This window comes from Crocodylus siamensis, chromosome 11 (assembly GCF_052110815.1).
Source record: "Crocodylus siamensis isolate JL-2025a chromosome 11, ASM5211081v1, whole genome shotgun sequence".
Taxonomy (NCBI): Eukaryota; Metazoa; Chordata; order Crocodylia; family Crocodylidae; genus Crocodylus; species Crocodylus siamensis.
This window is the reverse complement of record NC_143405.1, coordinates 61009582-61034694: the sequence shown is the minus strand read 5'-3', so window position 1 is coordinate 61034694 and position 25113 is coordinate 61009582. Positions and strand designations below refer to the sequence as shown.

Here is a 25113-nt window from a genome sequence, read left to right as displayed (position 1 = left end):
TTGCAGGAATTGAGTTGCTCTTTTTGCTTTTTTCAAGCTTGCTTTCAGTTTGTGTGTGTGTGTGTGTGTGTGCGTGCGTGCGTGTGTGTGAGAAATGAGATGTGCACACTGCACAGATTTACCAGTGGCAAGATGCAGGTATTCGAAGCTGTTCAGGGCTTCCCCGAGAAAGGGAGGAGAGATTTAACCTTTCTATTTATGGTAAAGCGTCCCAGTGTTTGCACACATACACGCGCCGTTTTTAAAGCATTTGCCTGTTTTTTGTTTTGTTTTTGTTTGGGGCTACCTGGAACGCACTCTCTAAAGCTGTCTTCAGTAGTCAAGTGTTTTGTATAAGTGTTTTTATAATCTACTTTACTGGAGAGATAGGAGGGGAGCGGCCTGTACTTTAATACAGTATTGGTTGGCTAATGTCACACTACATCACTTGGCAGAGTCGAGACCTGAGACAACTTCCAGCTAATTGTAAATGCACTGTTACTTTTTTTTTTAAGTTTTTTTTCTCTGGGCTAGGCCACCTTTCCACCTGACGGGACAAATGGAAAGAGCAGGCCTACACTGGGAACTGCTCGTTTTGTAACCGATTGGAATTCCCCTTCAGTTTACATTCTGATTTTTTGGTTAATGTTACTTTTTCTTCTCTTTTTTGAAATACCCATTTAGATTTTGAACTATTGTTAACATGTCAGACTCTTCCCCATGTCGTGGGCACAGCTGAATGGCACAATGCAAATTCCACAAGGCGCATGTAGGAGAGGCATGTCAGCCTCGTGTCTCAGCAAGGCCCTTGTTCTGGTGGAGTCCCTAGAAGTTGGGCTGTTCGCTTCAGCAGAGCCAGGATTTTGCAGTTTAATAAAATCTTGCTTTATAGCGAGGATCCTGCCCTACTTGGCGTTCTGAAAAAATCTCTTGCCTCGTTCTGCTCGAGAGCGGAGAAACAACAACGCAAGCTGAAATACAAATCTTGCCAATTAACTTGTTCACTTCTGGCACTGCTCAAGGGAAAGGAGGCTCAACTTCCGGTTTACGAATAAAAGCAATAAATCAATAGATGCGCACACTTCTAGAACCCATTCCAAATTCCTGCAAGAAACTGCGTGCACCACTTCACAGTTTCGGGTTTGTTTTTTTTTCCAGTAAATTTTTAGCTTGAAATGCCAGTTCTGAGTGCCATTGTAAGTTCAGGATTTGTCTAAACTTCAAGCCAGGAAACTGTGTTGTCCAGTTTAACATGGCATAGGGGTGTGGGGCCATCCCTCTTTTGTGTGTATCACCTCTGTGTGAAGTATGGAGCTGTAATTGTTTTTCCACCCTACATTGTGGATAAAGTAGACTTTCTTCCTCCAAAGCCTTCAGAAAGTGTATATAACCCTTGCACCTATTTGTTTTAGAAGCCTGAACCACCTCATTCCATGCAAACATTATGAAATGATCAGTATTTATTCTAAGCATGTCTCTGTATAGTCCAGGATAAGAAGCAAGGGCCTGCTCCTTATTCTTTTGTCTTTAGTTTTGATGAGTATTTCCATACATGCATTACAGAAGAAATGCTAGCTTCTGCCATCATGGTTAAATTGTAGCATTTAAAAAAAAAAAAAATCACAGTTGTGAAGAATAAAGTTTAACAAGTGAAACTGCAAGTGCATCTTATTTTAATTTAAGATATGCTAACATTTTAAAGTGGGTGTGGAGCAGAAGCATCCTAAACCCACTATCCAGAACTTCTCCTAGGAGTGGCATGACCATGGCAGCAGTAATTATAGAAACCCAAAGGGCATTTAATAGTTGCTTATGCTGTGGGGACCCATCCAGCGGGGGATACGCTGCTAGGGTCACTGCTTCAAGACAAAATAGCATGTAGACAAAATAAGATCTAATGGGGTATGCTGGGGCTCGCCTGCTTCTCCATGCTTTCTGAATCAGTGTGGTATAAAGCTTCTGGTGCCCAAGCTACCTTAGATGCTGCCTTCTGCAGAACAGCAACTACTATCTACCCTGCCTCCCTGTATTGAAACCTACCTTCTGGCCATGCTCCTTTCTTGATGCCTTATTAGACCCTGTTGCAAGTTCCTCATGGATGCTTGAGAAGTGGCTAAATGAAGTGTGAAACAGGCCATTTTCATTTATGTTGCCAGTCTGGTCCAGCTCCAGGTGACAGATTCAAAACTATAAGAGCACATGGCCCTTCATTAGACTACAACAAAGCAATGAGTGACTTTTCCTTCTAACCTCTGAGTAGAAAGATTCGAGGGTTGCTGTCCCTTCCCAGAGCATTTCACAGTGCAGGACAAAGCTCCATTTGCTTTCTTCATACCCGCTTCCCCCAACACCTTTTTTTCGCCTGTCCTACAAGTAGTAGACATCAGAAAATGGTAAAATAATAGCAGTCCCTAAAAGGCTCCCCTCCTCATAGAGAAACTCCAGGGACAGAGGGCTATGGTAACAACTCCTTGGCTGCCAGGGAGAAGGAGTTTCTAGAAAATGGGAGTTATGATGAGCATACCTCTGCCTCAAGACTGCCACCAAGTCCTAGACCAGTCCTGGCTGATGAGTGATGAAGGGAAACATGGCACCATCTTGGGTCCTCAATCAGTTGGCGGGGGCACAATTAGTCTGAGGAGTCTATGCCTGTATCCATTATGTAGAAAAACTGGACAAAGAGACAATACAAGCACACCACCCCATTCACTTTTTTCCCCCCGCGTTATTTTTACATTCCGAAGTGAGATGCAGTAAAGCTACTTTTACACAGTGTTTCCACAGGCACCATCTTAAATATCCCAATTAAGTTATGTGTCGTTCTGTAAATGTATACAACACCTGACAAATGGGAAGATCCCTCCCCTTGTCCCTACAACGTTTGCAATCGGGCTGTTCCGCTTGATGCGTGTGGGAGTCGAGTGAAGCTGGAAGGGCGCACCTCCGGGACAGACTTGGAGGTGAAGAGCTCTGATGCATGGCAAAGGGGTGGAGTACAGGGGCCGCGTAATAGGAAGCTAAGAGCAGGGGGACAGCAAAAGAAATCAGATCAGCTAGGGAGAAAGATTAGGTAAGGCTGGGAGGAAATGTGGGATGCTGACAATCCAGGCAAAGGGAACGTGGAGCAATAGAAGAAGATCCCCAAGGACAGGAGAGGATATAGGCCAGCTGCAAGTATTTAAGAGCGGTGGAAGGCGAGTTTTAAGCACGCAAGGAGGAAACGGCATCCAGCAGAACAAAAAAGGGGGAAAATAGACTCATAGCTGTGAGAGTAACCAACAAGACCTGCGTCCTTGGGAAGGAAAGAGCTCGCTCAAATTGTACAGACAAAAAGATTGGGATATAAAAATGCACCCGTTAGCAAAAAGGAGGAATGTGGGGGAAAGATCAGTGGCAGATCAACTGAGGAGGGCCTGGCATGGGAAATCTCCCTTTCTCGGCACGTTTTGTCAGTGCTCGACAACCAGGGCTTGAAGCAAGGTTTCACCTTCGCTTGTGTAAAAGGATGGGGATTTCCAGGAACTATTTAAAAACCATCTAGTTGTGCAAAGCTGGGCTCTGCAATGCCATGCAAGAGGACAGTGCTGTTCTCTCTCCCAGGTAGAAGGGACTACCTGTTTTGCAAAGGCAGTCTGCTAAACCCCAAATGAAGAAAAAGCCTGGCGAGACTCCTATATGGAGCAGAGTTGAGGGACATCTGCAACGGGTCATAGTTTCATAGTTTCTAGGGTCGGAAGGGACCTGAGCAGATCATCTAGTCCGACCCCCTGCCATGGCAGGAAATAATACAGGGGTCAAATGACCCCAGCAAGATGTTCATCTAACTGCCTCTTAAAAACCCCCAGGGTAGGAGCTTGCACCACTTCTCTTGGAAGTTGGTTCCAGGGTCTTTCCTGGTCTCGTTCGGCAGGTGCCTGCAATACACAGCACAGCACAGGGGGGCTGAGAAGTGAATCAGGGTGGTAACAAGGACTGAGAGAAACCCGGAGGAGGAGGAAAAAGGATTGCATCGCTCACCAAAAGTCCTGGCTTCATCTTTTAACTGTTGCCCAGGATAGACTACTTGCCCAAATGCATTCTGGGATAGGTGGAGTTTGAAACCATCAGATCTTTGGGTTTTGCATGCTTTTTGAGCTCTTGCTTTTCTACAGAGATGACAGATAGGCTGTCCTCAGGACAGCTGCCATTTGGTGTGGAAGTGAATGCTTCAGGGTGCTTTCTCATGGAGAGGACCTCTCCTCGCTTCTCTAGAACTTAAAAAAAAAAGTGACTAGCCGTGGCAAAGAGCAGTGTAAAGAAAGCAATTGTAGGTGTAAAAGAGGACCGTTTGTTATAGGCTGCTGGGTTTCTGGAAAAAATAATAGCAGAAGATACCATAGAAGCAATAGAGCTAAACTGTACAGGCTGTAAGGTTATTGTTGCTTCTAAGAAAATACCCATGAACAAACTGGAAGCCAAAGTCCAGCTGGCAGACAGAGATTGTATGAGGGCCTCATTGTTACTCGATATCCAGTGGAAATCCTCTTAGTTTTGGCTGTTTCCGTTCCAGCCTCTTCCTTCATCACTTAAACGAACTGCACTTTGCAAGCATTGTTCCCACGTGTTCGTTATCTACCACCTGGCTTCAGAAGAAAACCTCCTTTGAAACCATTAAAGGCAAAACTTGAATAGTCCTTATTTCAAGTTGTTTTCTTCACGTCATTCTGGTCTCTTACTCGAGCTGCTTTGGCAGGGGCACCTGGACAGGGACAAGAAGATGAAGTTACTAGTAGGAAATGTGGCTTTCTCCCTTTTAAAATAAAAATAGTTTCACTTCTTATCATCAAACAGGCGCATCAAAGTACAAGAGTGAACAGGAAGCCCTAAGGGAAAAAAAATACATACATATAAAATGGGCAAGCCGTTTTCTGTCTCCTGAGACATGATTGTTCCCCTCTTAAAATGCACCCAGCTGAGGGTTAATACTTGACAAATCAACTAGCAAGCAATAATGATATGTATCCCACATAAAGCATTTGCCCACAGATCTCAAGGCACTGTAAAATGCTAAAAGCATGGGGAAACAGGCACAGACAGAGGTTATGTGTGTTACCAAGGCCACAAAGTGAGTGAGTGGCAGAGCAGGGAATAGACCTGGATGCCTAAAAGTGAAACCCAATAATCCATTAGGGTTACTTTAGTTGGATCAGAGCCTTTCTGGGATGAGAGGAATGAACACACACACACACACACACACACACACACACACACGCACATGCACATACACACATGTGTATACATATGTATACATATGCACATACACACATATGTATACATATATGCATATATACGCACACACATATGTATACATATATGCATATATACGCACATACACACATACGTATACATATATACATATATACGCACATACACACATACGTATACATATATACATATATACGCACATACACACATACGTATATATGCATACATATACACATATATGCATACATATACACACCCCCATACACACATGTATACATATATAGATGCACACACACATTCACACAAACATACATGCACATACACACACGTGTAATATATCTGTAAATACACAAATATTATCTGTATTTTATATACATGCATTTATATATCTATTATAATATTTATATATAGATAGATAAAATATTTCAATCCGAGTCTGCTTTTGCTTTCTATTCGCTTGGTTCTTATCCTTGGTTTCAGCCTTCATTTTAGATGGGCCATTAGTTCCTGCTCATTTACCCTGGGCTCTTTCATTAGGCTGGCAACCACAGTGGGGACCCGATGCATTTGCAAGGACCAGCCCCTGGGTGCTGGGCTGTGGGTGGTGAGCTTCTACACTGAATGACAGACGTCCTCCTGGAAATCTTGCTGCTTGGAAACAAGTCAACAGACAATGGACGCAAGAGCTTCTAACCTTGCTTGGGTCATCTGTACAGAGTAACAGCAGGGCACCGTCGGCTTTTGAAGTGTCGCAACTCTTTTTTTGTTTTCCTGAGCAGCCCCCTGGCCCAGCTGCCTCAATAAACAAGCTTGCTGCTGGCTGTAAAGTATATCATTTGACTTTTTACCTAGGGCAACTACTCATGTATCATGGAGGAAGACATAATTAAGTACAAGGAATGTTGGTTGACCTGGGTGATTAACAGGTGCAGCCTAATGGCCTTGGTTCAACTGAAAATCTCAGAGCCATGAAGGCCTCATAAGGATGGAGCTCTGGTGTTCACCAGCTAGTCCCCCATCTGCCTTGTTACTGAGAGCTGGGGATTTGCCTGGAAATATATCCTGCTGATTTCTGAAGTCCAGTACTTTTGAGAGCTGGCACTGGAGCTCTACCAGCTAAGGACAGATCTATCAAAAAATGCTCTCCCCAAGTGGTGCAGGTGGGAAGACACTGGTACAAGAAGCAACGAAAGCCTATGCAGACAATGGCACATGAAGATGTGAACTTCTAAAAAATATCAAGCCAAATCCTCAGTTACACCTGAATAATTCCAATTGATTAAATGAGTGTGTGCTCACGTAGATGAGAGCAAAATTTGGCCAAGGATGTTGAATTTTCAGTATATCCACTGAAATACTTCAGATGGTTCGTCAAGCTGGGGCCGACTCTTCTGAAACAGCACTTTGGCCATTTCTTTCCGGCTGGCCCTTCAAGCTCTCTTATCCCTTAATCGCACAAATTGCGCCAATCGCATGAAGAATTTAAGCGACTGCAATAGGCCAACATGCATATAAGAGGATGGTGTGCCAGTATTGGGCCCTGGGAGAATGAAATGTTAAACACAGGAGACACGAGTCAGAAAAGCGAGTAGGAATTTTGGGTGCCCATTGGAGACATCTAAAAAGGGTGTGTTTATTAGACCGAGGCCCAGAATTAAGGTTCACATCATCGCCCAGCCTGCAGCATTCATAGCTACCTGAAAACCAAGCTTATTAAAAGCACCTTGAGTTGGACACACAAAAGCCAAAGTCTATGCAATTCAATCTATGCAGTTAAAAGAAATAATAGGCCTAAATAACAGCCCCATTGCGGCCACAAATTTTGATGCTGATTTAAATAGGAACAGAACAGAGTCCAATGCGCACTGGTGTGTCAGCACTCCCATAAGTCAGCACTTTCTGGTAAGTAATTTTGGGTATAAATGTGAAAGGATTCTGCATAACGTTCGGGGGATTAGCAATAAATTATTCCTGCAGATGTCTTCTCCCTGAAAGAAACTATATATTTATATATGTATAACTATATATATAGTTATATATATAGACTCACATCTGCTGAGTGAAGTCAGTCTCTTTCACCTTCATCACAGTGTCGATAAAGGGGCTGTGCCCTTTCAGGCTCAGCGTTGGGGCGCTATTTCACTAACTCCAATTTACACAAATTTATAAGTTGCCTGATTACGCAAATAATGGTTCGGTTCTTACCATCACCGCTCAAGGAAAACCCAGGATTAGCATCCTTTGCAGAAAGATGCCAGGTTGCCCTTAGGGTTTGTAACAGTTGAAGTAAATCTCTCTCTGGTTATCAGTGATACACAACTTCACAGGGCGAATTTCACTGAGCAGTTCATCACAGCCCAGCAGATAAACTGCACACGCTTTATCAGTGCTTCCATGTACTTCATTTTAAAATGGTAATGATAAATCTATTCACGAAGCAAGGAGGTCAAATATTCAGCAGCATTGACAAACACACCCACAAACTTTGCAGGTGCATTCATTTGCCCATGAAAAATCCTCCATTTTTGCTTGTAGGAAAATAGGGACTACTGCTAAGTTGCTCACACAGTATCAGCTTGCATGCGAGCATCAGTTTGCAAAGGAACGTGCCCGTGGTTTGTGTCAGTGCATTTCATAGCACTGACACGGAGAGACTCCAGTTGCATTGTGCTGCACAGATTAAAACATTTCCTGGTTGCTACCATTGATAAGCACTCACCGGTTTAAGATAAGCGACGTTACTCTGACGGATGTCATTTAATAGCTGATCTCTCGGGCTTACTTCCACCAGAGGAGGTGGTCTGCTTCTCGGAACCGGTTTAAGCGTCTTGATCACGTCTTTGAGATTGGTTTTTTCAGGGGGCTCCACATATTGCTTCACAGAGGGTTTGCGCTGGATCTTCTTCAGCTTAATGACTCGGAAGGAGGACGTCTCCGTCTGTGGTTCAGGGGCTGGCTTTCTTGTGTGTCGTTCTTCGTTTCTTTTGCTAATAGGCATGGGTTGGGGAACAGGAGGTTTGGGGGCGAGTATTGGCTCCTGGATCCTCGGATCGGGGATTGGCCCTCCTAGCATTTCCCACATCCCAGGAGGCAGCCCAAATCCATTTTCTAACATGCTGATCAACTCCCTCTGCTCTTTTAATTGCTGCTGTTTCTGCTCCTCTTGTCTTTTTTGTCTTTGTTTGTCAAGATTTCTACTGAGCAGGTTGGTCACAACCATCCTGGGGCCGGGAACTTCAAAATGATAGCCTATCTTCAGCAGGGTAGGGTTGGCTTTCAAAAGCCTGGCGATCTCCATTTCTGCTTGATGGCCCAGCATGTTCCTCTGGTTGTGAAAACGCAGCTCAGTCAGCCTCTCGTTAAACTGCAGGCATCGCATGATGGCGACGATGCCTTTGCCCGTGAGAAAATTAGAATCAATATTTAGGGTCGTGATGCTCCGGTTTTCACGCAACATGTTGGCCAGAGCAAACGCGACGGTGTCGTCCGCGCCCACGTTGGCTAAGCTAAATGTTTTGACGTGCTTGTTTTTTTTCATGGCATTGACAAAATCTATCAGCATTTCCTTTGGGATGTTTTCAATGTTGTTCAGGTTGAGTTCTGTGATATCGGGATTGTTTTTCCGGATGTTCTCCAAACTCGCTTCTAAATTGGTTTGATTCCCTGAAGGCCTTGCACTTAGCTTAATGAAGCTAGTGTCCAGAGCCAACTTTTTAGGAAGATTTAACTTTGATATTTTCTTCTCGTTTTCTTCTTGCTTCTCTGAAGTTTCCCCTGAGTCTGTACCTGGTTTTTTCTCTGTCATCTGTTCACTATTGCTATTTTGATCTCCATGTAGCTCCTTCGTTCCTGATTCTTCTTCCTCCTCTTCCTCCTCCTCTTCCTCCTCCTCTTCCCCTTCATCCTCCTCCTCTTCCTCCTCCTGTTCTGTCTCCTCGTTGTTTCGGACTTCATTTGTTTCTTCTGATTGTTGTGCTGAATAAGACTTTCCTAGTTGCTCATTTCTGTAATATCTTTCTCTTCCATCTGCTTCTGTAGCATCTCCTGGCAGTTCCTCCTTAGTGATATCCTCTGTATCATCAGTATTTTCTTCAAATTTGTCTGCAGTGTTTCGCTAAGGAAGACAAAATATGAATTGTTGAAATCATTTTAAATGGCTTTCTTACAATAATTATACACTAAAATAAAATATAGCAGATGGGTTTAATGTATCAATATTTTTTTCCAGTTTCATAGTAGAAGATTTAAAAATAAATTGGGTTATAGATCCAGCATGAGACCAACATGATTCCTTACCCTCAGTCGTAATATACAGAAACTTCCGTATGTACAGAAGTGTCTATATATGCCCAGGGACACCAACAGTTACAAACACATATGCTTAGTGATACCTTGCAGATCCTAGATATTCAAAGTCTATTCACTAGCTTTCAACCAGGCTCCAGTTTTCTGTACTGTGAGAGCGCACGTTCTGCTATTCTCATAGTTTTCGTGCAACAAAACTTTGGAAGCAAATATTTAGCTATCAGCTCCATGGCTTAGACTAATGAAGACTGAAGAGGAGACAGTATAATATTGGACACCAATAGCTCTACCCAAGAGAGCAAGCCTTCAGAGTGGGGGAAGCTGTTGAAAAGAAAGGGCTGTACTGAAGACACAGATGAATATTACTGATCATTTGAGGTGGGAAGGTGGCCTCCAAGCACCACTTGATGCTGTGGTGTGCTGTAAAAGACTGCTTTTACCAACAGTAGTAGGAATAGGTTTCAAGAGGAGAAATCACCACTTCCTCTAAAGCCTCATTTTGCATGACAGATTCCTATTTTAATTCCTCTTTGTGGAAGGCAAGGAGGAGATTTTACCACTCATCATCCCTTGCACTTGGTTGGCAGCTTGATGCCAGGCTGCCGCTGAGCAGAATAGCTCACCAAGATGAATTTTCATTTCTACCTAGGAAAACTTTAAAAAACCTTGCAATCTCCTATGCCGGATGAAGGGTCTTTGTGCCCGAAAGCTTGCAAATAAATATTTTTTTTTGGTGCAAATATCTAGTTGGTCTAATACAAGGTATCACCTCTGCCACGAGTTTTGATTCCTTTTGCCACTAGACCAATACCTGGATACCTCACCATGATGTCTGTATTCAACAGCAGGGGTTCCCATGCAGTGCCTCCAGAGCTGATGTGCTGATAAGAATCAGGCTTTTCAAGGGAACCGAAAAAAGGGGTGTGAGTCAGGTGGGGATTTTGCACTCTCAAAATCTGGACCAAGGCTTGGGTGCTGCATAACTGCATTTCTCATTTGCAACAGCAGAGGTTGCTATCTGTCAAGTTGTGAAGCAACCATAACAACAACAATAATAATAAGAGAAGGGGAGGCAAAAAAAAAAAAATCAGATTAGAAATAAGGTGTACATTGGTAACAGCGACGGTAGAAAGCTATTGGGGCGACTCACCAATGACTGTTGTGAAGTCTCTATTACTGAGGATTTATAAAGGTTAGCTGTTTCTCAAAGAGTAACACCCCCGTTGAAACAGGAGTGAATTCAGGGAAGTCCTATGGCCTGGCTTACGTAGGAGCAGAACCGCCGCAATGGTCGCTCGCGCCCTTAAAATCTATGAATGAAGTAAAGGAAGCTGAACTTGATTTAAATTGCTTTGCCGTATAATGTAATACCTCAGTGAGTGAATGGGAATTACCTGGAAATAGAATTAGGAACAAAGGAAACTGCTCCAAAAGCTGTGAGAGTTGAAATGCAGATCCATGCCTTGCCAGTCAGGCCCATTTCTACCTTGTTTTACCATGGGGCTAAAGAAACACCCCCCCCCGGCCTTTAAATTTCCAAAGTAAATTAGAGAAGCATGAACTTTATTATATGATCTTGTTAGAAGCCAACGGACAAGAAACACTGCTGCTTTCATCCCTAGAGTTACTGGGTCACTAAAATGTAGCTGAAATTCAGGGATGTACTGCACTGCCGCACACGAGACTATAACCACCGCACAGATGGCAGGACCGATGTTGCAAAATCACAGAGTGACCTATGAATCATAGGAAGTTAGGGTTGAAGAGACCTTAGGAAGTCACATCTAGTCCAACCACTTACTCAAAGCAGGACCAGCCCCAACTAGGTCATCCCAGCCAAAGCGTTGTCTAGCTGGGTTTTGAAAACCTCCAAGGATGGAGGGTCCACCACCTGTCTGGGTAACTTGTTCCACTGCTTTACTATCCTCTTCACGATTAAATTCTTCCTAATATCTAACCTAAACTTCCCTTGCTGCAACTTGAGCCCATTGCTCCTTGTTCTGTCAGCTGTCACCACCCAAAACAGTCCGGCTCTAGCCTCTTTTGAACCCCTTTTCAGGTGGTTGAAGGCTGCTGTTAAATCCCCTCTCAGTCTCCTCTTCTTTAAACTAAATAAGCCCAGTTCCCTTAGCTCTTCCTCATAAGACACATGCCCCATCCTTTAAAACTTGGGCAAGTCTGAGTCCTGATATATTTACTCAGGCACAACTCCTGTGTTATTCGGCTCTACCCTATGGGGGTTTGGCCAGCATAAGACCTGCACTGAAAAGGGGCTTCAGTACTATGTTGAATAGGGTTGTACTGCTAAATTAAGGTCTGTGTAGAAAGACCTGGCTACACCCTGAACTGGGTAAATGAGTGTGGGTCAATTAACTTTGTTGATCTATACAATGAGGATTTAGCTCGTTAGATCTAGGAGTCACTCATTAGCAAGCGTTACTCAAGAGTCCAAAAGACAGAAGTTTTTGAGCGTGCCATTACATGTTATTAGCTATTTAGTTTTTCTTTTTCAGTTCATTACTTTTCTAAATTCTTTTGAATTGCGGTCAGGGTACTAGAACGCGGGTTATTGAATGTTTGTTCTGAAAAGTACAAAGCTCGAGTTACATTTTCTAAGGGGCTCTGTCTGACATGGTGATTTTTCACTCCCGTGAAACCAAAAAGGTCAGAATCATAGAAAACTACAGCTGAAGGGGACCTCAGGAGATCATCTAGTCCAGACCATCCCCCCCCGCCCCCCCAGACTGAAATGTCATCTCAACATTTAAGACACAAATAGTCATACGAACCCTGCGGTATATTCCACCATTAGATTCTAGGATCATTGAAACTTTTGACAGACCCCTAAATCCATACGTTGTGTTTTGATTTGTATAAAGGAGCTGGTAAAAGGAAGATGAAAGCCCTGAACACCCATCTTTGCAACGCACTGCTACGGTAAAAACCCCATCGCAGAGGCATAACGAACACTTGTGATTCCCACTTATTACCTCAGATGGCAAAAGGGCGACCGAAGCTCTCTCATCCTCCAGCATACGTTTCGATGCTTTCTCCCAGTACAAATAATCAACGAGAGACCTGTGGTCAAAGTTCCCCGTTGGAGGTTTCTCGGTCTGGTCTTTCTGTATCATTCCCACCGGCACTTGTGGGTCCGGAGCCATGACTTCCATTTCACTCTGTAGCTCCCTCAGCTCTTCGGGAGATAAGTTTGCTAAGATTTCATCTTCATCGATGTCTTCAGGGTAGACCTCTTGGTCTGAATTTTGGCTGTATTCAGACATTTTCTTTGTTCTTTCCCTAGAAAAAAAAAGTTAAAAAAAAAAACCCGACAACCTATCTGACCAACAGTATTGCGCTCTATAAAATCACCAGCTTAATGTTTCTGTCATGAACTGTGGCAGTGTTTGATCTTAGTGTGAGAGGGAGACAGTGGAACTAAGGCTTATGGTAAGTCTATATTAAGCTGCACTTGGCTGGATAAAGAGAATTTATGGAGATGCTGCCATGCTCTGTTTTCAGCAACTTGTCAGCTGTGCAAACCCTTCTGACATTTCAGTGCAGCTGGTGAGTCTCCCCCATTGAGTAATACATACGATGGTAGTTTTCTAGAGGATTCCCTTAGGAGGGTGACTTCTAATGTATGAGTCACCAATGTATATGGGGGGGGACTTCATCTATATGGAAAGAACCAACACAAGACCTATGAATCAGGAAGGTCTCCCTGAACCCTCAAAATAGGGCTTAAACTGCACCATATGCCAGGACACATGCAGATTTCACCCTGCATGTGGGGTCCTTACTGAATCTGAAAAATAACAGGGTCTGTCAGGGGCTTTTATTTGATTTCAGTCATCAAATGCTGGATTATGATGTATGGAGATGCTATATTCAGAAACCTCTCTCTCAAGACTTCTGCAATATTCTGCTCAGAATGATTCTTTTTTGTTTCTACTGCCCTTCGCTCCTGGCACTTATCTCCAGACTCGTCCTCCTTGCCCAGATCTACTCCACCCCCAACAATCCTCTATTCATTTAACTTCTTGAAAACTTTGCACTTTTAGAGAAAGGTAAGGGCTTGGTTCTGTACAAAAGCTTGCAGAGAGACAATAGGACTGGTGGATAGGTAATCAGGTCTGTTATCTCTCATTTCCATAGAATGCTATTAATAAGCATGTTATCTCTGGAACCACAAATCCACAGTTTGAGAACTGAAACTAAGCATCACAGAGACGCTTAATGGGATCTTCTAGATGAAACACAGGCAAGATCGGCCCTGTGAAAACTCATGAAAGTCCTGAAAAGATGGGGTTAAGCTAATTAAAATATCTCCCAAAATGTCCAGTGAGAGCTTGGACCATTTCTGACTAATAATGCCCCACAACTTCAGTCTCCTGGTGCTATTGATCTAATGAATCAATAGTTTTGTGAATGTTGCAGCTGAAGAATGCTTTGCTCATCTAAAGTAGTAAGACCCCATAACCTCTCTGATGGGAATATGTTAGTTCAGGAGGTGGGACTGCAACCCACGTAGACCTACCTGAACCAGCTTTACTGAATTTAGCTCATGGAATGCCAAAATCAGTGAAGACCTGGCAGCAGGGACCATACTAGCCCACCGAAAACTGCATATTTGTACTCAGGCTAACTAGATTGCAACTAGTTCAGTATAGGCAACCCCGACTTAGCATTCTTAATTGGTTCCTGAAAAACCAAGCCTTAAGCGAAATATGCATTAAGTGAAACCAAAAGTATTTGACAACCCGAAATGGCGACCACAATTGTTTTTAATGACCCGAGATAGTGACTGTAAGTGTTATAACAAGACTCACTGAGTGCTAAGTGAAATCAGGTATCAATTTAAAATGAGCGTTATAGCAAAATAGCGCTAAGTGAAAGCATATGCCTCTATGTGTTCACATTCCACAATCAGGTGTCTAACCATGATGTAGCCATAGCTTTACCTCCTACAGAAACCATCACCTGGGAATCAAACATCACGGGGCACAGGCCAGGTGCGTGCAGGGGAAAATATCACCAATCATGTTTCCCCTGAGTTGGGCCATATCATCTTCAAACTCAAACTACTAATATTAGGCCATTACAGGTCCCTGTTTACCACAAAGGATGCCAAGTGCAAGTATAAAACAAACCCTGCATCCCATTCACCAAGTATATTTAATACCACCCTGAAGCTTTATTCTTTATTTAGCTTTCACCTACCCTCTGTGTGTTAAAAAGGGTTACTAGCACTTTTTTTTCTCTCTGGATAGCTATCAACATATGCTCTCCATTATTTTTTCCAGAGAGACTATTATGTTCGGGCTGGTCCTGCTTATGAAATACAGAGCACCACTTGTCATTATAGGGTCTTTACATTGCACTGAGATTACAGATACAACAGGTGGGGTAACCCATATTGTATTTCCATGTATTGTCCGTCGAGTGTCATGAGTACACATGGCACTGTATTTATCACATGAGAGACTGCAACCAATCCAAACCACTTCCTACAAGAACTACCTGGTAGCAGGTTGCCATTAGCACACCATTCACTGTATTTTGCTTCGAAGGTATTTTTGTATAGTATTAATCAGTATCACGCTGCGTAGGGATTCTTCATGGCAAGAAAAATTGTGACGAGAAAAAGGGTTTTTTGCAGCATGCAGAGCCGATTTTGTGGGCACTTTGTGGTGGCTCCGCCCTTGGCACTGATTGGTGGAGAGGCCCTGGCAGGGAGAGGAGGGACAAGAAGGCAGCCGCCATCTTGTCTGCTGCCCTTCACGCTTCCCTGCCAGCTGGCGCCGTCCCCTCCCCACAGCAAAGACTGCTGGATCCTGCTGGGGAGCGAGCATTTTATTTATTTTTATTTATTTTTATTAATTTTGTGGACCATCCCAGATTTTTCAGTTTCCGTGAAATCCACAAACCCACGAATTAAGTAGGTCCCTAACAATGGATCCCTGGTCTTTGGAGGGATCCTTAGGCACTACTGTAAACAGAACAATTTCCCAGTAAATGTGAACAGCCCATGGAACATACTTCTTAAAACAGGAGGAATGAGAGACTAACGTTCAATTTATCACCTGTTCTTCAGTAATACAGTGGATTTTAGTCCTTGTTTCCAGTTACCAGTTATGTGCTTCTGCTTTTCCACTGCAAAATTACCAGACGACAGATTTCTGGGTGCACCAGCCCCACTGACTTATGTGCATCTCAGTCATGTGGTTTAACACGCTGCGAGACCTATTCTGTCGTCTACTGGCAAGGATATTATCCATGTCCCTAACTGTTCTTTGGTTGGCAAATTACCCGAGTCCATTCCTCCACTACCCATTTTTAATAAATAAACCAACATGCCGAAATTCTCCTTTATCAAGGTGAATATAACTAATAAAAGATGTGTGAAATCCATATTCTTCCTCTTCCCTACAGGTTATTCTTCTATCGTTCTATTTTACAACACTGAACAACAAGGCATATCTTTGATATTTCAGTGTAAATGACTGTTTCTTCGGAGATAAATCCTGCATTGTGGGAATGTTTCTACAAGGATAGAATTTTAGTACCTCACAGTTTCATAGTTTCATAGTTTCTAGGGTCGGAAGGGACCTGAGCAGATCATCGAGTCTGACCCCAGCCATGGCAGGAAAGAGTACTGGGGTCAAACGACCCCAGCAAGGTGTTCATCCAGCCTTCTCTTAAAGACCCCCAGGGTAGGAGCCAGCACCACTTCTCTTGGAAGTTGGTCCCAGACCCTAGCCGCCCTGACCGTGAAGTCGCGCCTCCTGATGTCTAACCTAAACCTGCCCTCTGCCAGCTTGTGACTGTTATTCCTGGTCACTCCTGGCGGTGCTCAGGGGAACAGGGACTCCCCCAATGCCTGCTGGTCCCCCCTGACTAGTTTGTAACAGGCCACTAGATCCCCCTCAGCCTTCTCTTGTGGAGGCTGAACAGGTTCAGGTCCCGTCGCCTCTCCTCGTAGGGCCTGCCCTGTTGTCCCCTGATCATGCGAGTGGCCTCCTCTGGACCCTCTCCATGCTGTCCACATCCCTCTTGAAGTGTGGCGCCCAGAACTGGACGCAGTACTCCAGCTGCGGCCTGACCAGTGCCGCATAGAGGGGGAGGATCACCTCCCTGGCCCTGCTCAAGATGCATCTGTGGATGCAGGACAAGGTGCGGTCGGCCTTCCTGACCGCGTCCCCACACTGCCGGCCCGTGTTCATCTTGGAGTCAATGATGACCCCCAGATCCTTTTCTGCCTCTGCCCTGACGAGAAGGGAGTTCCCCAGCCTGTAGGTATGGTGCCGGCTCTTCCTCCCCAGGTGCAGCACCTTGCACTTGTCAGTGTTGAATCCCTTCCTGTTCTCATCCGCCCACCCCTGTAACCTGTCTAGGTCTGACTGTAGCGTAGTGCGCCCTTCTAGAGTGCCCACGTCCCCCCACATCTTAGTGTCATCAGCAAATTTGAACAGGGGCTTTTTACCCCCTCGTCCAAGTCGCTGATGAAGATGTTGAACAGTGCGGGCCTGAGGGCGGAGCCCTGGGGGGCCCCACTGCCCACATCCCTCCAGGATGAAAATGACCCGTCAAACCCCACTCTCTGGGTGCGGCCCTCCAGCCAGTTGGTGACCCGTTTGACTGCGTGTGGTCGACACCACAGCCTCCAGTTTCTTAATGAGAACAGGATGAGAGACAGTGTCGAAGACCTTCCGAAAGTCCAGGAAGACTATGTCCACTGCTGCCCCTGCATCTAATGATCTGGTGATCTGATCATAGAAGGCCAGTTTGGAAGGTTCATTTGTTTAAAACAGTTTCCGTTAATAATGTCAAGTCTTCATCAAAGACCAAATTCTGTCCCTCCTCTTGTGTACACAGCTGTATGGAAAAAAAAAAAGCAAGGCTAGAAAGGAAAGAGTCCTCACCTAATCACTGTTAATTGGCACTACCATAAAGAGTGTGGTCGAATTTGGAAACTACAGAAGACTTATTGATCTCTAAAAACCCCAGGCTCTTATAGAAGTCAACAGCAATCCTGCCTTTCATGGGTCCCCTAGATGCCCTCTGGGTTCCCAAGTCACCCCGGCTCCATCTGCCTCCCCCGCAACTTCAGCAGACCACGAGGCTGCTTTGTCCTCATGTATGTGCTCTGAGACACACTGAGAGACAGCGACTAACCATTTTTCCCCCAGGGCAAAAAGTTTTGCCTGGAGCCAGTCCATCCTTGGCCACTCTGGAAAGCTGTTCCCTGGGAACCAGCACCTATTCCACATACCTACCTGCTGTTCCCTCTGTTATGTTACATATTTCCACGTGCACTGAATGCCAGACCAGTACAAGGCTCATTCACTTGCCACTTAAATCCATCTTCTGAACATCCCATTCTATTCAGGCAGGGTAGATAAAAATCAATGTTTTTTTTAAATAAAAAAACCCCCAACATACTTTTTTTCCCTATTTAAATCTGATTTTTTTAAATTTAATCATACTTTTTTTGTTAAGATGCTTTTTTAAAAAAAAACAGAAACCTAAGTAACGATCAGTTTAATTTAAGATATGTTAGAGCTCAACGATATCATCATGGAATAGGGATTATAACTTCTAATTATATACTATTTGAGACAATATATTCATGTAACCTTTTTAGAAAACTTTTATAAATAGGTCACAATAGGCCACGGATTATATTACGGGCCCAATATTATGGGGTTCCCAGAGGCTCCTTTATACATTAGTAAAGATTAAAGAAAACCACTTTACCCAATGGGACTCTGTGTTCAGTCTAGAAGATCCCATTAAGCGTCTCTATGATGCTTAGTTTCACTTCTTAAACTGTGGATTTGTGGTTCCAGAGATAACATGCTTATTAATAGCAGTCTATGGAAATGAGAGATAACAGACCTGATTACCTATCCACCAGTCCCATTGTCTCTCTGCAAGTTTTTGTACAGAGTCAAGCCCATACCTCTCTCTAAAAGCGCAGTTTTCAAGAAGTTAAATGAATAGACGATTGTTGGGGGTGGAGTAGATCTGGGCAAGGAGAAGGAGTCTGGAGATAAATGCAAGGAGCAAGGGGCAGTAGAAACAAAAGAGAAACATTTTGAGCAGAATATTGCAGAAATCTTGAGGGATACATTTCTGAGTAGAGCATCTCCACTGATTTCAGATCTAGCGAGGAAATGGTATGGTAGAAGGGAAAACCTATCATGGCAGCAGGCCTGCAGGCTGTAAAAGAGACCCTCTTTGGAAATACTTTAATGAAGGTTATATCAAACCACAGGAATGCACTTTTTGTAGCAAACAATGATTAAATTGAGACTTCCTGACCAGTTACTTAAACCATGATTTAAATGAGATCCAACCTGCATTCAGGCATATTTCTTATGATAGGCCAAATGCTGCTCCATCCTCAGTCAATGGCAAATCTCACAGGGCTTGCACTGGTCAAAGATTTGGCTCCTAGTCTTGGCTGAACTTTATAGCAACAGGGTATTTATGCATTCACTTCCACGAAAAAGCTGTAAGTCACTGTACAGTCCTTGTTCCTCATAAGTGGAAATGACAAAAATAAAAAAGCTAGAAACTAAAGCTAAAGGAAAAGCATAGTGGGTGTCTTGTTGTCCCCTTGGTATTTTGAGGGACATTCTTTGTTTTATATAATGCATCAGCAAGCACACAGCAGACCCACACATCAATCTGCCTGGTCTAGTAGTTTAAACCCCAGCAATCACCGTACCTAATTGAGTCCATAAATGGTTTCCTGATGTTATCAAATAAATCAACTGTGCTCTGCAGATGGCATGTTATTCTCTCAAACGATGCTGTTTGGGTCACAGAAGCTATCTGTTTGCTGGTTGCAAATCTCTTGCTGATTTCTTGACTGTAAATAAAGCCCTTTGCTATCCTCTTACATTTCCCTGATCTGCAGTTATGCCATCTTGGGCTGCAATCTCATCAGACCTGCTCCGTGAACTAGGGTCAGGCTTGTCAGGCACTTGTGGATGGAAAATGGGGATACTGGAAGGAATGGTAGGGAGGATTTAGTAAGAAGTTTGTTTTTTTTTTCCCTCCGAGTCAGAACGCATCCAGCGCCCCTTCTTGGTTTCAGAAAGTATGGTTTCTGGAAGCACCATCTTTCATATTAGATGCAAAGCAAGGGTCCAGTTTATGACACGTCTTGCAAAAGCAAGGGGTGATAATCCCACAAAGCCTCAGGTTAGTGTCACATTTTGTCTATCTCAGTTCTCCCTGGAAATTCAGACTGTGGATAGGACTCGCTTCCTTTCTAAGTCTGTTATGCAGCATTGTGGTGCATTGACGGATGCATACCTCTGAGCTCACCACCGAATGAATCACACCTGCACAGGACACAGCGAGCTATGTCCATCAGTCCTGATCTAAATGAAGCTTCTTCTTCCCTCCCAGCTTAGGCAGGGACTGCAGGTTTGGGGGCCACCATTCGTAAAAATGTATAAAGCATTTTGCAGGCAAGGTTCTTTGGGCAGATACGATATTTTTTATTAGATCAACTGAGTCGTTGGGGAAAAGTATAAAGCATTTTGGCATCCTTTGGGCAAAAACACTTCTTGTTTGTATTGTTATAGCTAATTATTATTGCCAGTACTTTTGTACAGCAATAATACCTAGGGATCAGGGCAATATTGTACAAGACAATATGAACAAGTGAAAGATTGTTCCAGCAACCAGCAGCTCATGGTATACAACTCAGATAATATGCAACAGGAAAACCGGCAGATATGAAGGGGAAGGGAGAGTGGAAAGAAGAAGTAACAGCATAGAGGCATGTCTGCAGCGGTTAATCCTCACTTTTCTACAACCTTCAAAAAAAAAAAAACCTGTCCCAATTTTTTCCTGCACGGGTAACTTCTTTAGGACCAAGATCCCTACTTAATTCAAAATATATTGATTCAGGATGCTCCCTGGCCACGTAACACCCAGGAATGGGAGGAGAAGATATTTCCATTCCCTTTGAAATATGCTACCCTCTCTGTTGGGAGGGTGGGTCTGGCAGAGGCAGACCTGATGTTATTGGAGTGATGCCTCTACAGCTCCTGTAAAAGAGGCTCATTTACAAGGACTTCCACCAGTTACTCACCACTTTAGCAAATGTTTGAGATGATATGAAGGAAGGCTGGGGGGGGGCAAGGCTGAGTGTCAGGGGTAGGACGGATTGTGTTTGGATGGCTTCTTTCGCCACCAAAGTCCCTACTTGTATTACATGCACAGCTGGAATCTCTTCATTGATGTAAATGCCAGGAAGATGCACCTCTAAATGCTGCGAGTCCACTCCTCATTGCAACTCCATCGTTTCTGGGTGGAAAACAGCTGCTGTCTAACAAACCCATCACTTCACAACAGTTAAGGCAGGAAGTAAAGACTCCTTGGGATTGCTGGCAGAAATCTGACCTAGAGACCGTATGGAAACTGTCTGAAATATTCCCCATGAAATCTGAAACTAGGCAAGAGTCATTCCTTTTTGATGGAGTTTCTGTGACTCTTTCTGCTGCGTCGAGGTTTCCGGAGACAGCAAAGAAGGGAGGAAACGGGCAAACCAGGAAGATGGAGAGCCATGCATTTCATCCCAAACTCTGCTTTGCTGAGAGATGCCCCACGCAAATACCGTCCAGCACTTACAAGATCCAACGGCCACAGTGTTATAGAAGCACTTCACCTGGATGTCCTTTTTATTCTCAGTCGTGTAGGAATGAGTGATAATTAATATGAAAAGGAGATTTCTCTTCTCTGCTGCTTCATTTCAGCTTGACCCAGGAATCAACTTGGAGTGATCTAAGGTCTTTACTCAGGCAAAATACGCAGGAAAGGCAAGAAGAGATTTCTGCTGAGTAACGAACCATTAAACGAGAGGAGGAAAAGGGGTAAGCATCTGAAGGGATGCTGCCAGCGTGCAACTTAGTTGCAAATGGAATTAAAAGTGGTTCCCTGGCTGACACCTCACCCTCGCTCTCCCTGCGGTTTCTGGTGGCATCAGTCCCATTTTCCTATATCTCAAGCTGTTCTCCCCCCCCCGTCGTTGCAAAAAGCCTTCCCCCAGCAAATAGTGGAGAAAACAATTAAGCCTACAGGGGAAAAGCAAAACCAGCTGCAAATCAAACACTAGCCAATGCACAAAGTAGGCACATGGAGAAAACAGTATTTTTCTCCTCTCTTGCCATTTTAGTTTTCTACAGTAGTACTTATAAGACCAGCGGGAAAAAATATTCGAGGAGAAGGGGGATTTTTAGGTCAACAGTATCCCTTCAGCAACATGTAAGCATAGGAGGTAGCATTAGACACAGACCTTTAGTTGACTGGTGTCATGTATTTCCTTGGATCAGCTAAAGTCATACTTTTCACATGAGAGATCTAACCCGGATATTCAAACTTTAGGCCTGTGAGCGCAGGGCTCTGTGCGGGGCCGGGGACCCACTCGTCTGAAACCAGTTTCAGGACCTGGGTCCTCATCCTTTCCCCTTTCCCAATAGAGGGCATTTTATCTTTATAATTGCTCACATCTCCAGTTTTACTGCACCAAGCATCTGCAGGTTGCAATCACAGCGAGTCAACAAGCTGCGTAAAGGGAACTGTGGTTTGGGATGATCTTTCAAATGATGACAATGCCAAACTTTGCTGCTTTACTCAGTTGAGGCAAATCATCCGTGCTGCCACCTGAGCCCCCAACCTTCCAGCTGATCTTTTAACAGCTTATTTTGAACACTTGGCCATCTCCTGCCATTCCCCTTTGGTGAACTCCACGAGCATGCTGGGAACCAGCCTTACTGACAAAGATGATTAATGGCTGTCAAAGATCTTAAATAATAGTACCGAACAAGTGCCATGTTAAGGATTTTTCCACTTGGTAGAAAAGCAACGTTTCCTTCACATTTACTGCCGGGCTGACTGAAGCAGAAGTTACGTGGCTACTAATAAAAAACCAAGTCTGCAGTTTATGGTACTCTATTACAGCTGAAGAGCTTGTGAAAAGAGGAAGAGGTGACAATATTTTTTCCAAGAGGCAGGCAGAGGTCACTGTGGTAGCACTTCCAAATGAATTGATTTGACTATATTGAGTTACAAACAACAGATAAGCATAGAAACGAGCAACCTGTAAATTGTAGTTAGCATTCGATCCCAACTCAGGATTAATTCCTGTTGTTAATTATAAAAGCGGCATTTTTTCATGTGGTATCAAAATAAAAGTAAAAAAAAAAAATCACTTTCATTGTATGGGAGTCTGCTTAATATATGTAATGATGATACCTGCTTCCCATGGTTGATTCATGCAACAAGTCACTTAAAGGAATTGAAGCCAAATAATTAAAAACAAGTTCTACGTGTGCTGAGAGATGGAAGAATGTCTATAGACCTCAATGCTTAATCAATTATTAGTGCATATTTTATTTCCAAGGCAAATACTTGCATAAAGCCTGAAACCCAGAAGAGTTGAGCACAACAGTGTTTTACCTTAAACTTACTTTTCACATTAGGTAGTTTTTTTCCAGGGTTCCAGCCCATCTGTCCCTCTCTGAAGTAAAAGAAGCGACAGGTTTTTAAGTCGAATCAAGAAAGCGGGAGGCTTATTTACCAACTTCTCGTCATGCATCACCATTTGACTCCAAGGTAGTAGATCATCAAAACATGCTTCAAGTGCCTAAAATGTCCAACGCGTTCTATTTTTAAGGTAACTGATGAGCCATGTGCTGACTCCAGATACTTCAGGGCAACTTCTTGTACTGCTGGCTTTCATTTTTGCTGATAAAACCCATGCATCCGTCACCCTTTACCAATACATGCCACTTTCCAATACATGCCATTTCCAAGTGCCAAGGTATTAACTGGACCAGGTCAGAGAATGTGTCCGTGTAACATAACCTTGCATCATTGGTAAAATACTTGTAAGCATGAGGGGGCAGTCTAAAATTGAAGAACACCAACATGTCCCAAGTATGCCCAGCAATCCTCTGTAATGCAATATGGGGATTATCAAGGGTCAGATGATGGGGTTTTTTAAATAATAATACCAGCCCAGTAACTAGAGTAATCAGAGAGAGACACCATGTGGGAAAGATACCATGGGTCTTCTCGAAAAACGCTGGATATGTTACATTTCATTTGTTATTGGCAGCTCCCCTGAGAAATGAAGTCTTCCTTCCCGGCTGTAAGTACTCCTGCTCAAGTCATAGGAAGAGAGGATGTTACTGGGGCACGGTTCAGGTTCTTTGTCAAGTGGTCCATATGGGTTAAGTGGCTTAGTGACTTGGTTTGGTGAGGCCCCACGTCTCTATTCCTGCACACACGCTGTGTCAGAGCAGCGGGAAGAGGCATGGCAAGATAGCTGTGACCCTCAATGGCAGGCCCCAAAACAGAGGCAGCACAAACCCAAGGCCCAGGAGCACCTGAAAAAGGTATCACCATGCACATTTATATCCCACATCTCATCGTTAAAGGTCCTTGCCATGGCACAAAGGAGGAGGAAGGGAGAGGAATGAGTGCTATGTTATGTCTGGATCCCAAAAAGTCCAAATTTCAAGCTACGGAAGAGTAACGACACAGGATGACCATTTCCAAATCTGCCATGGCAGAAAGCATCCATCTTCAAGCATGCCCCACAGATCAGAGGCAGGCTGCTTCTGAAACCAGAAAGTGTTGTCATAGGGTCATACTGTGCTAGGAAGCAAGCCAATCAGGATGGGACCAAGCTAATTGGCACAGTAATCAGTGGGGCTCTAATTAGCCCATGCAAAGTGCCTAGGAAAGGGGCTACGCAGGCACCGCTGTCTGGCATAGTCAAGTCTGCACGTAGACCTGTGTCGATGCTTAGGAAGTGGCTTGTCAGGGAATATTACAAGAAAAAAGGCAAGTGCACATCCAATGCAAACAACCTGTTAAAACTCATTTATTGTAATTTAAATAATGACTCAAAAGACATTAAAACAAAACATGCTCCACTGTTGCGGAGCGAGAGCGCGCCACCTTTGCAAAACCTACTGGCAGAAGTCGGCTGTCTGACAGCGACCTAAAGTGAGGGGCCAAATCCTCCCCAATGTAAATCAGCCTACCTCCAGCAGAGCCCTGTCCCTTACCATCACACTGAGGTTCAGGCACTGTGACATAACATATTAATAAGCCCTCCACTCCTCCTTTGGATGCAGAAGTCAGGCTCTTCCACACATTTTAAGGATACTTAAACCTAGTCAGTGGCTCTGAGTCTACCTTGTGTCCAGGCCGTGTCTGGCTCCTGACATCCACGTCTATTTTGATTGCCCACGTCAGTTGTTTCCTCTTTGACTCGTCCTTTGTGAAATACTGGGGTGGAAGGACCTCTCAGCCCCTTAAATTTCCCCTATGACAGTCCCGTTTACTTGCACTTTTGCTGGGGATGATGGTAGCTGTTCCCCAAAGCATTTGAGTCCCTGGCATGGCTTTGATCGAGACAAAGCCCCTTTCCTAATTGATATCTTCTCCTTGCCCCCCCCAGTATTGTACTGCAGCCCCTAGGAGTGCCCCAGCCTGTGCTGCTCTAGCATTGCTGTAGCCTCCACCCATTTTCCTCCTGCACCGCTGCTGACC

The 25113-nt window shown here is 44.0% G+C and overlaps 1 protein-coding gene across 2 annotated transcripts; it reads right to left on the bottom strand.

Annotated features, from left to right (window-relative positions):
* Positions 1-9: 9 nt before the first annotated feature.
* Positions 10-23197, bottom strand: LMOD3 (leiomodin 3). Of its 2 annotated transcripts, XM_090022007.1 has the most exons (4): positions 23019-23197; positions 12519-12825; positions 7943-9337; positions 10-4717 (listed from the first exon to the last, which is right to left on the bottom strand). In XM_090022007.1, the coding sequence occupies exons 2-4, from the start codon at positions 12807-12809 to the stop codon at positions 4691-4693; spliced, it is 1713 nt and encodes a 570-aa protein (XP_089878133.1). In that variant the 5' UTR covers positions 12810-12825; positions 23019-23197; the 3' UTR covers positions 10-4690. The 2 variants fall into 2 exon arrangements, with proteins under 2 accessions (XP_089878133.1, XP_089878132.1); XM_090022006.1 differs by lacking the exon at positions 23019-23197 and having other exon boundaries at positions 12519-12979.
* Between the last annotated feature and the right edge of the window lie 1916 nt (positions 23198-25113).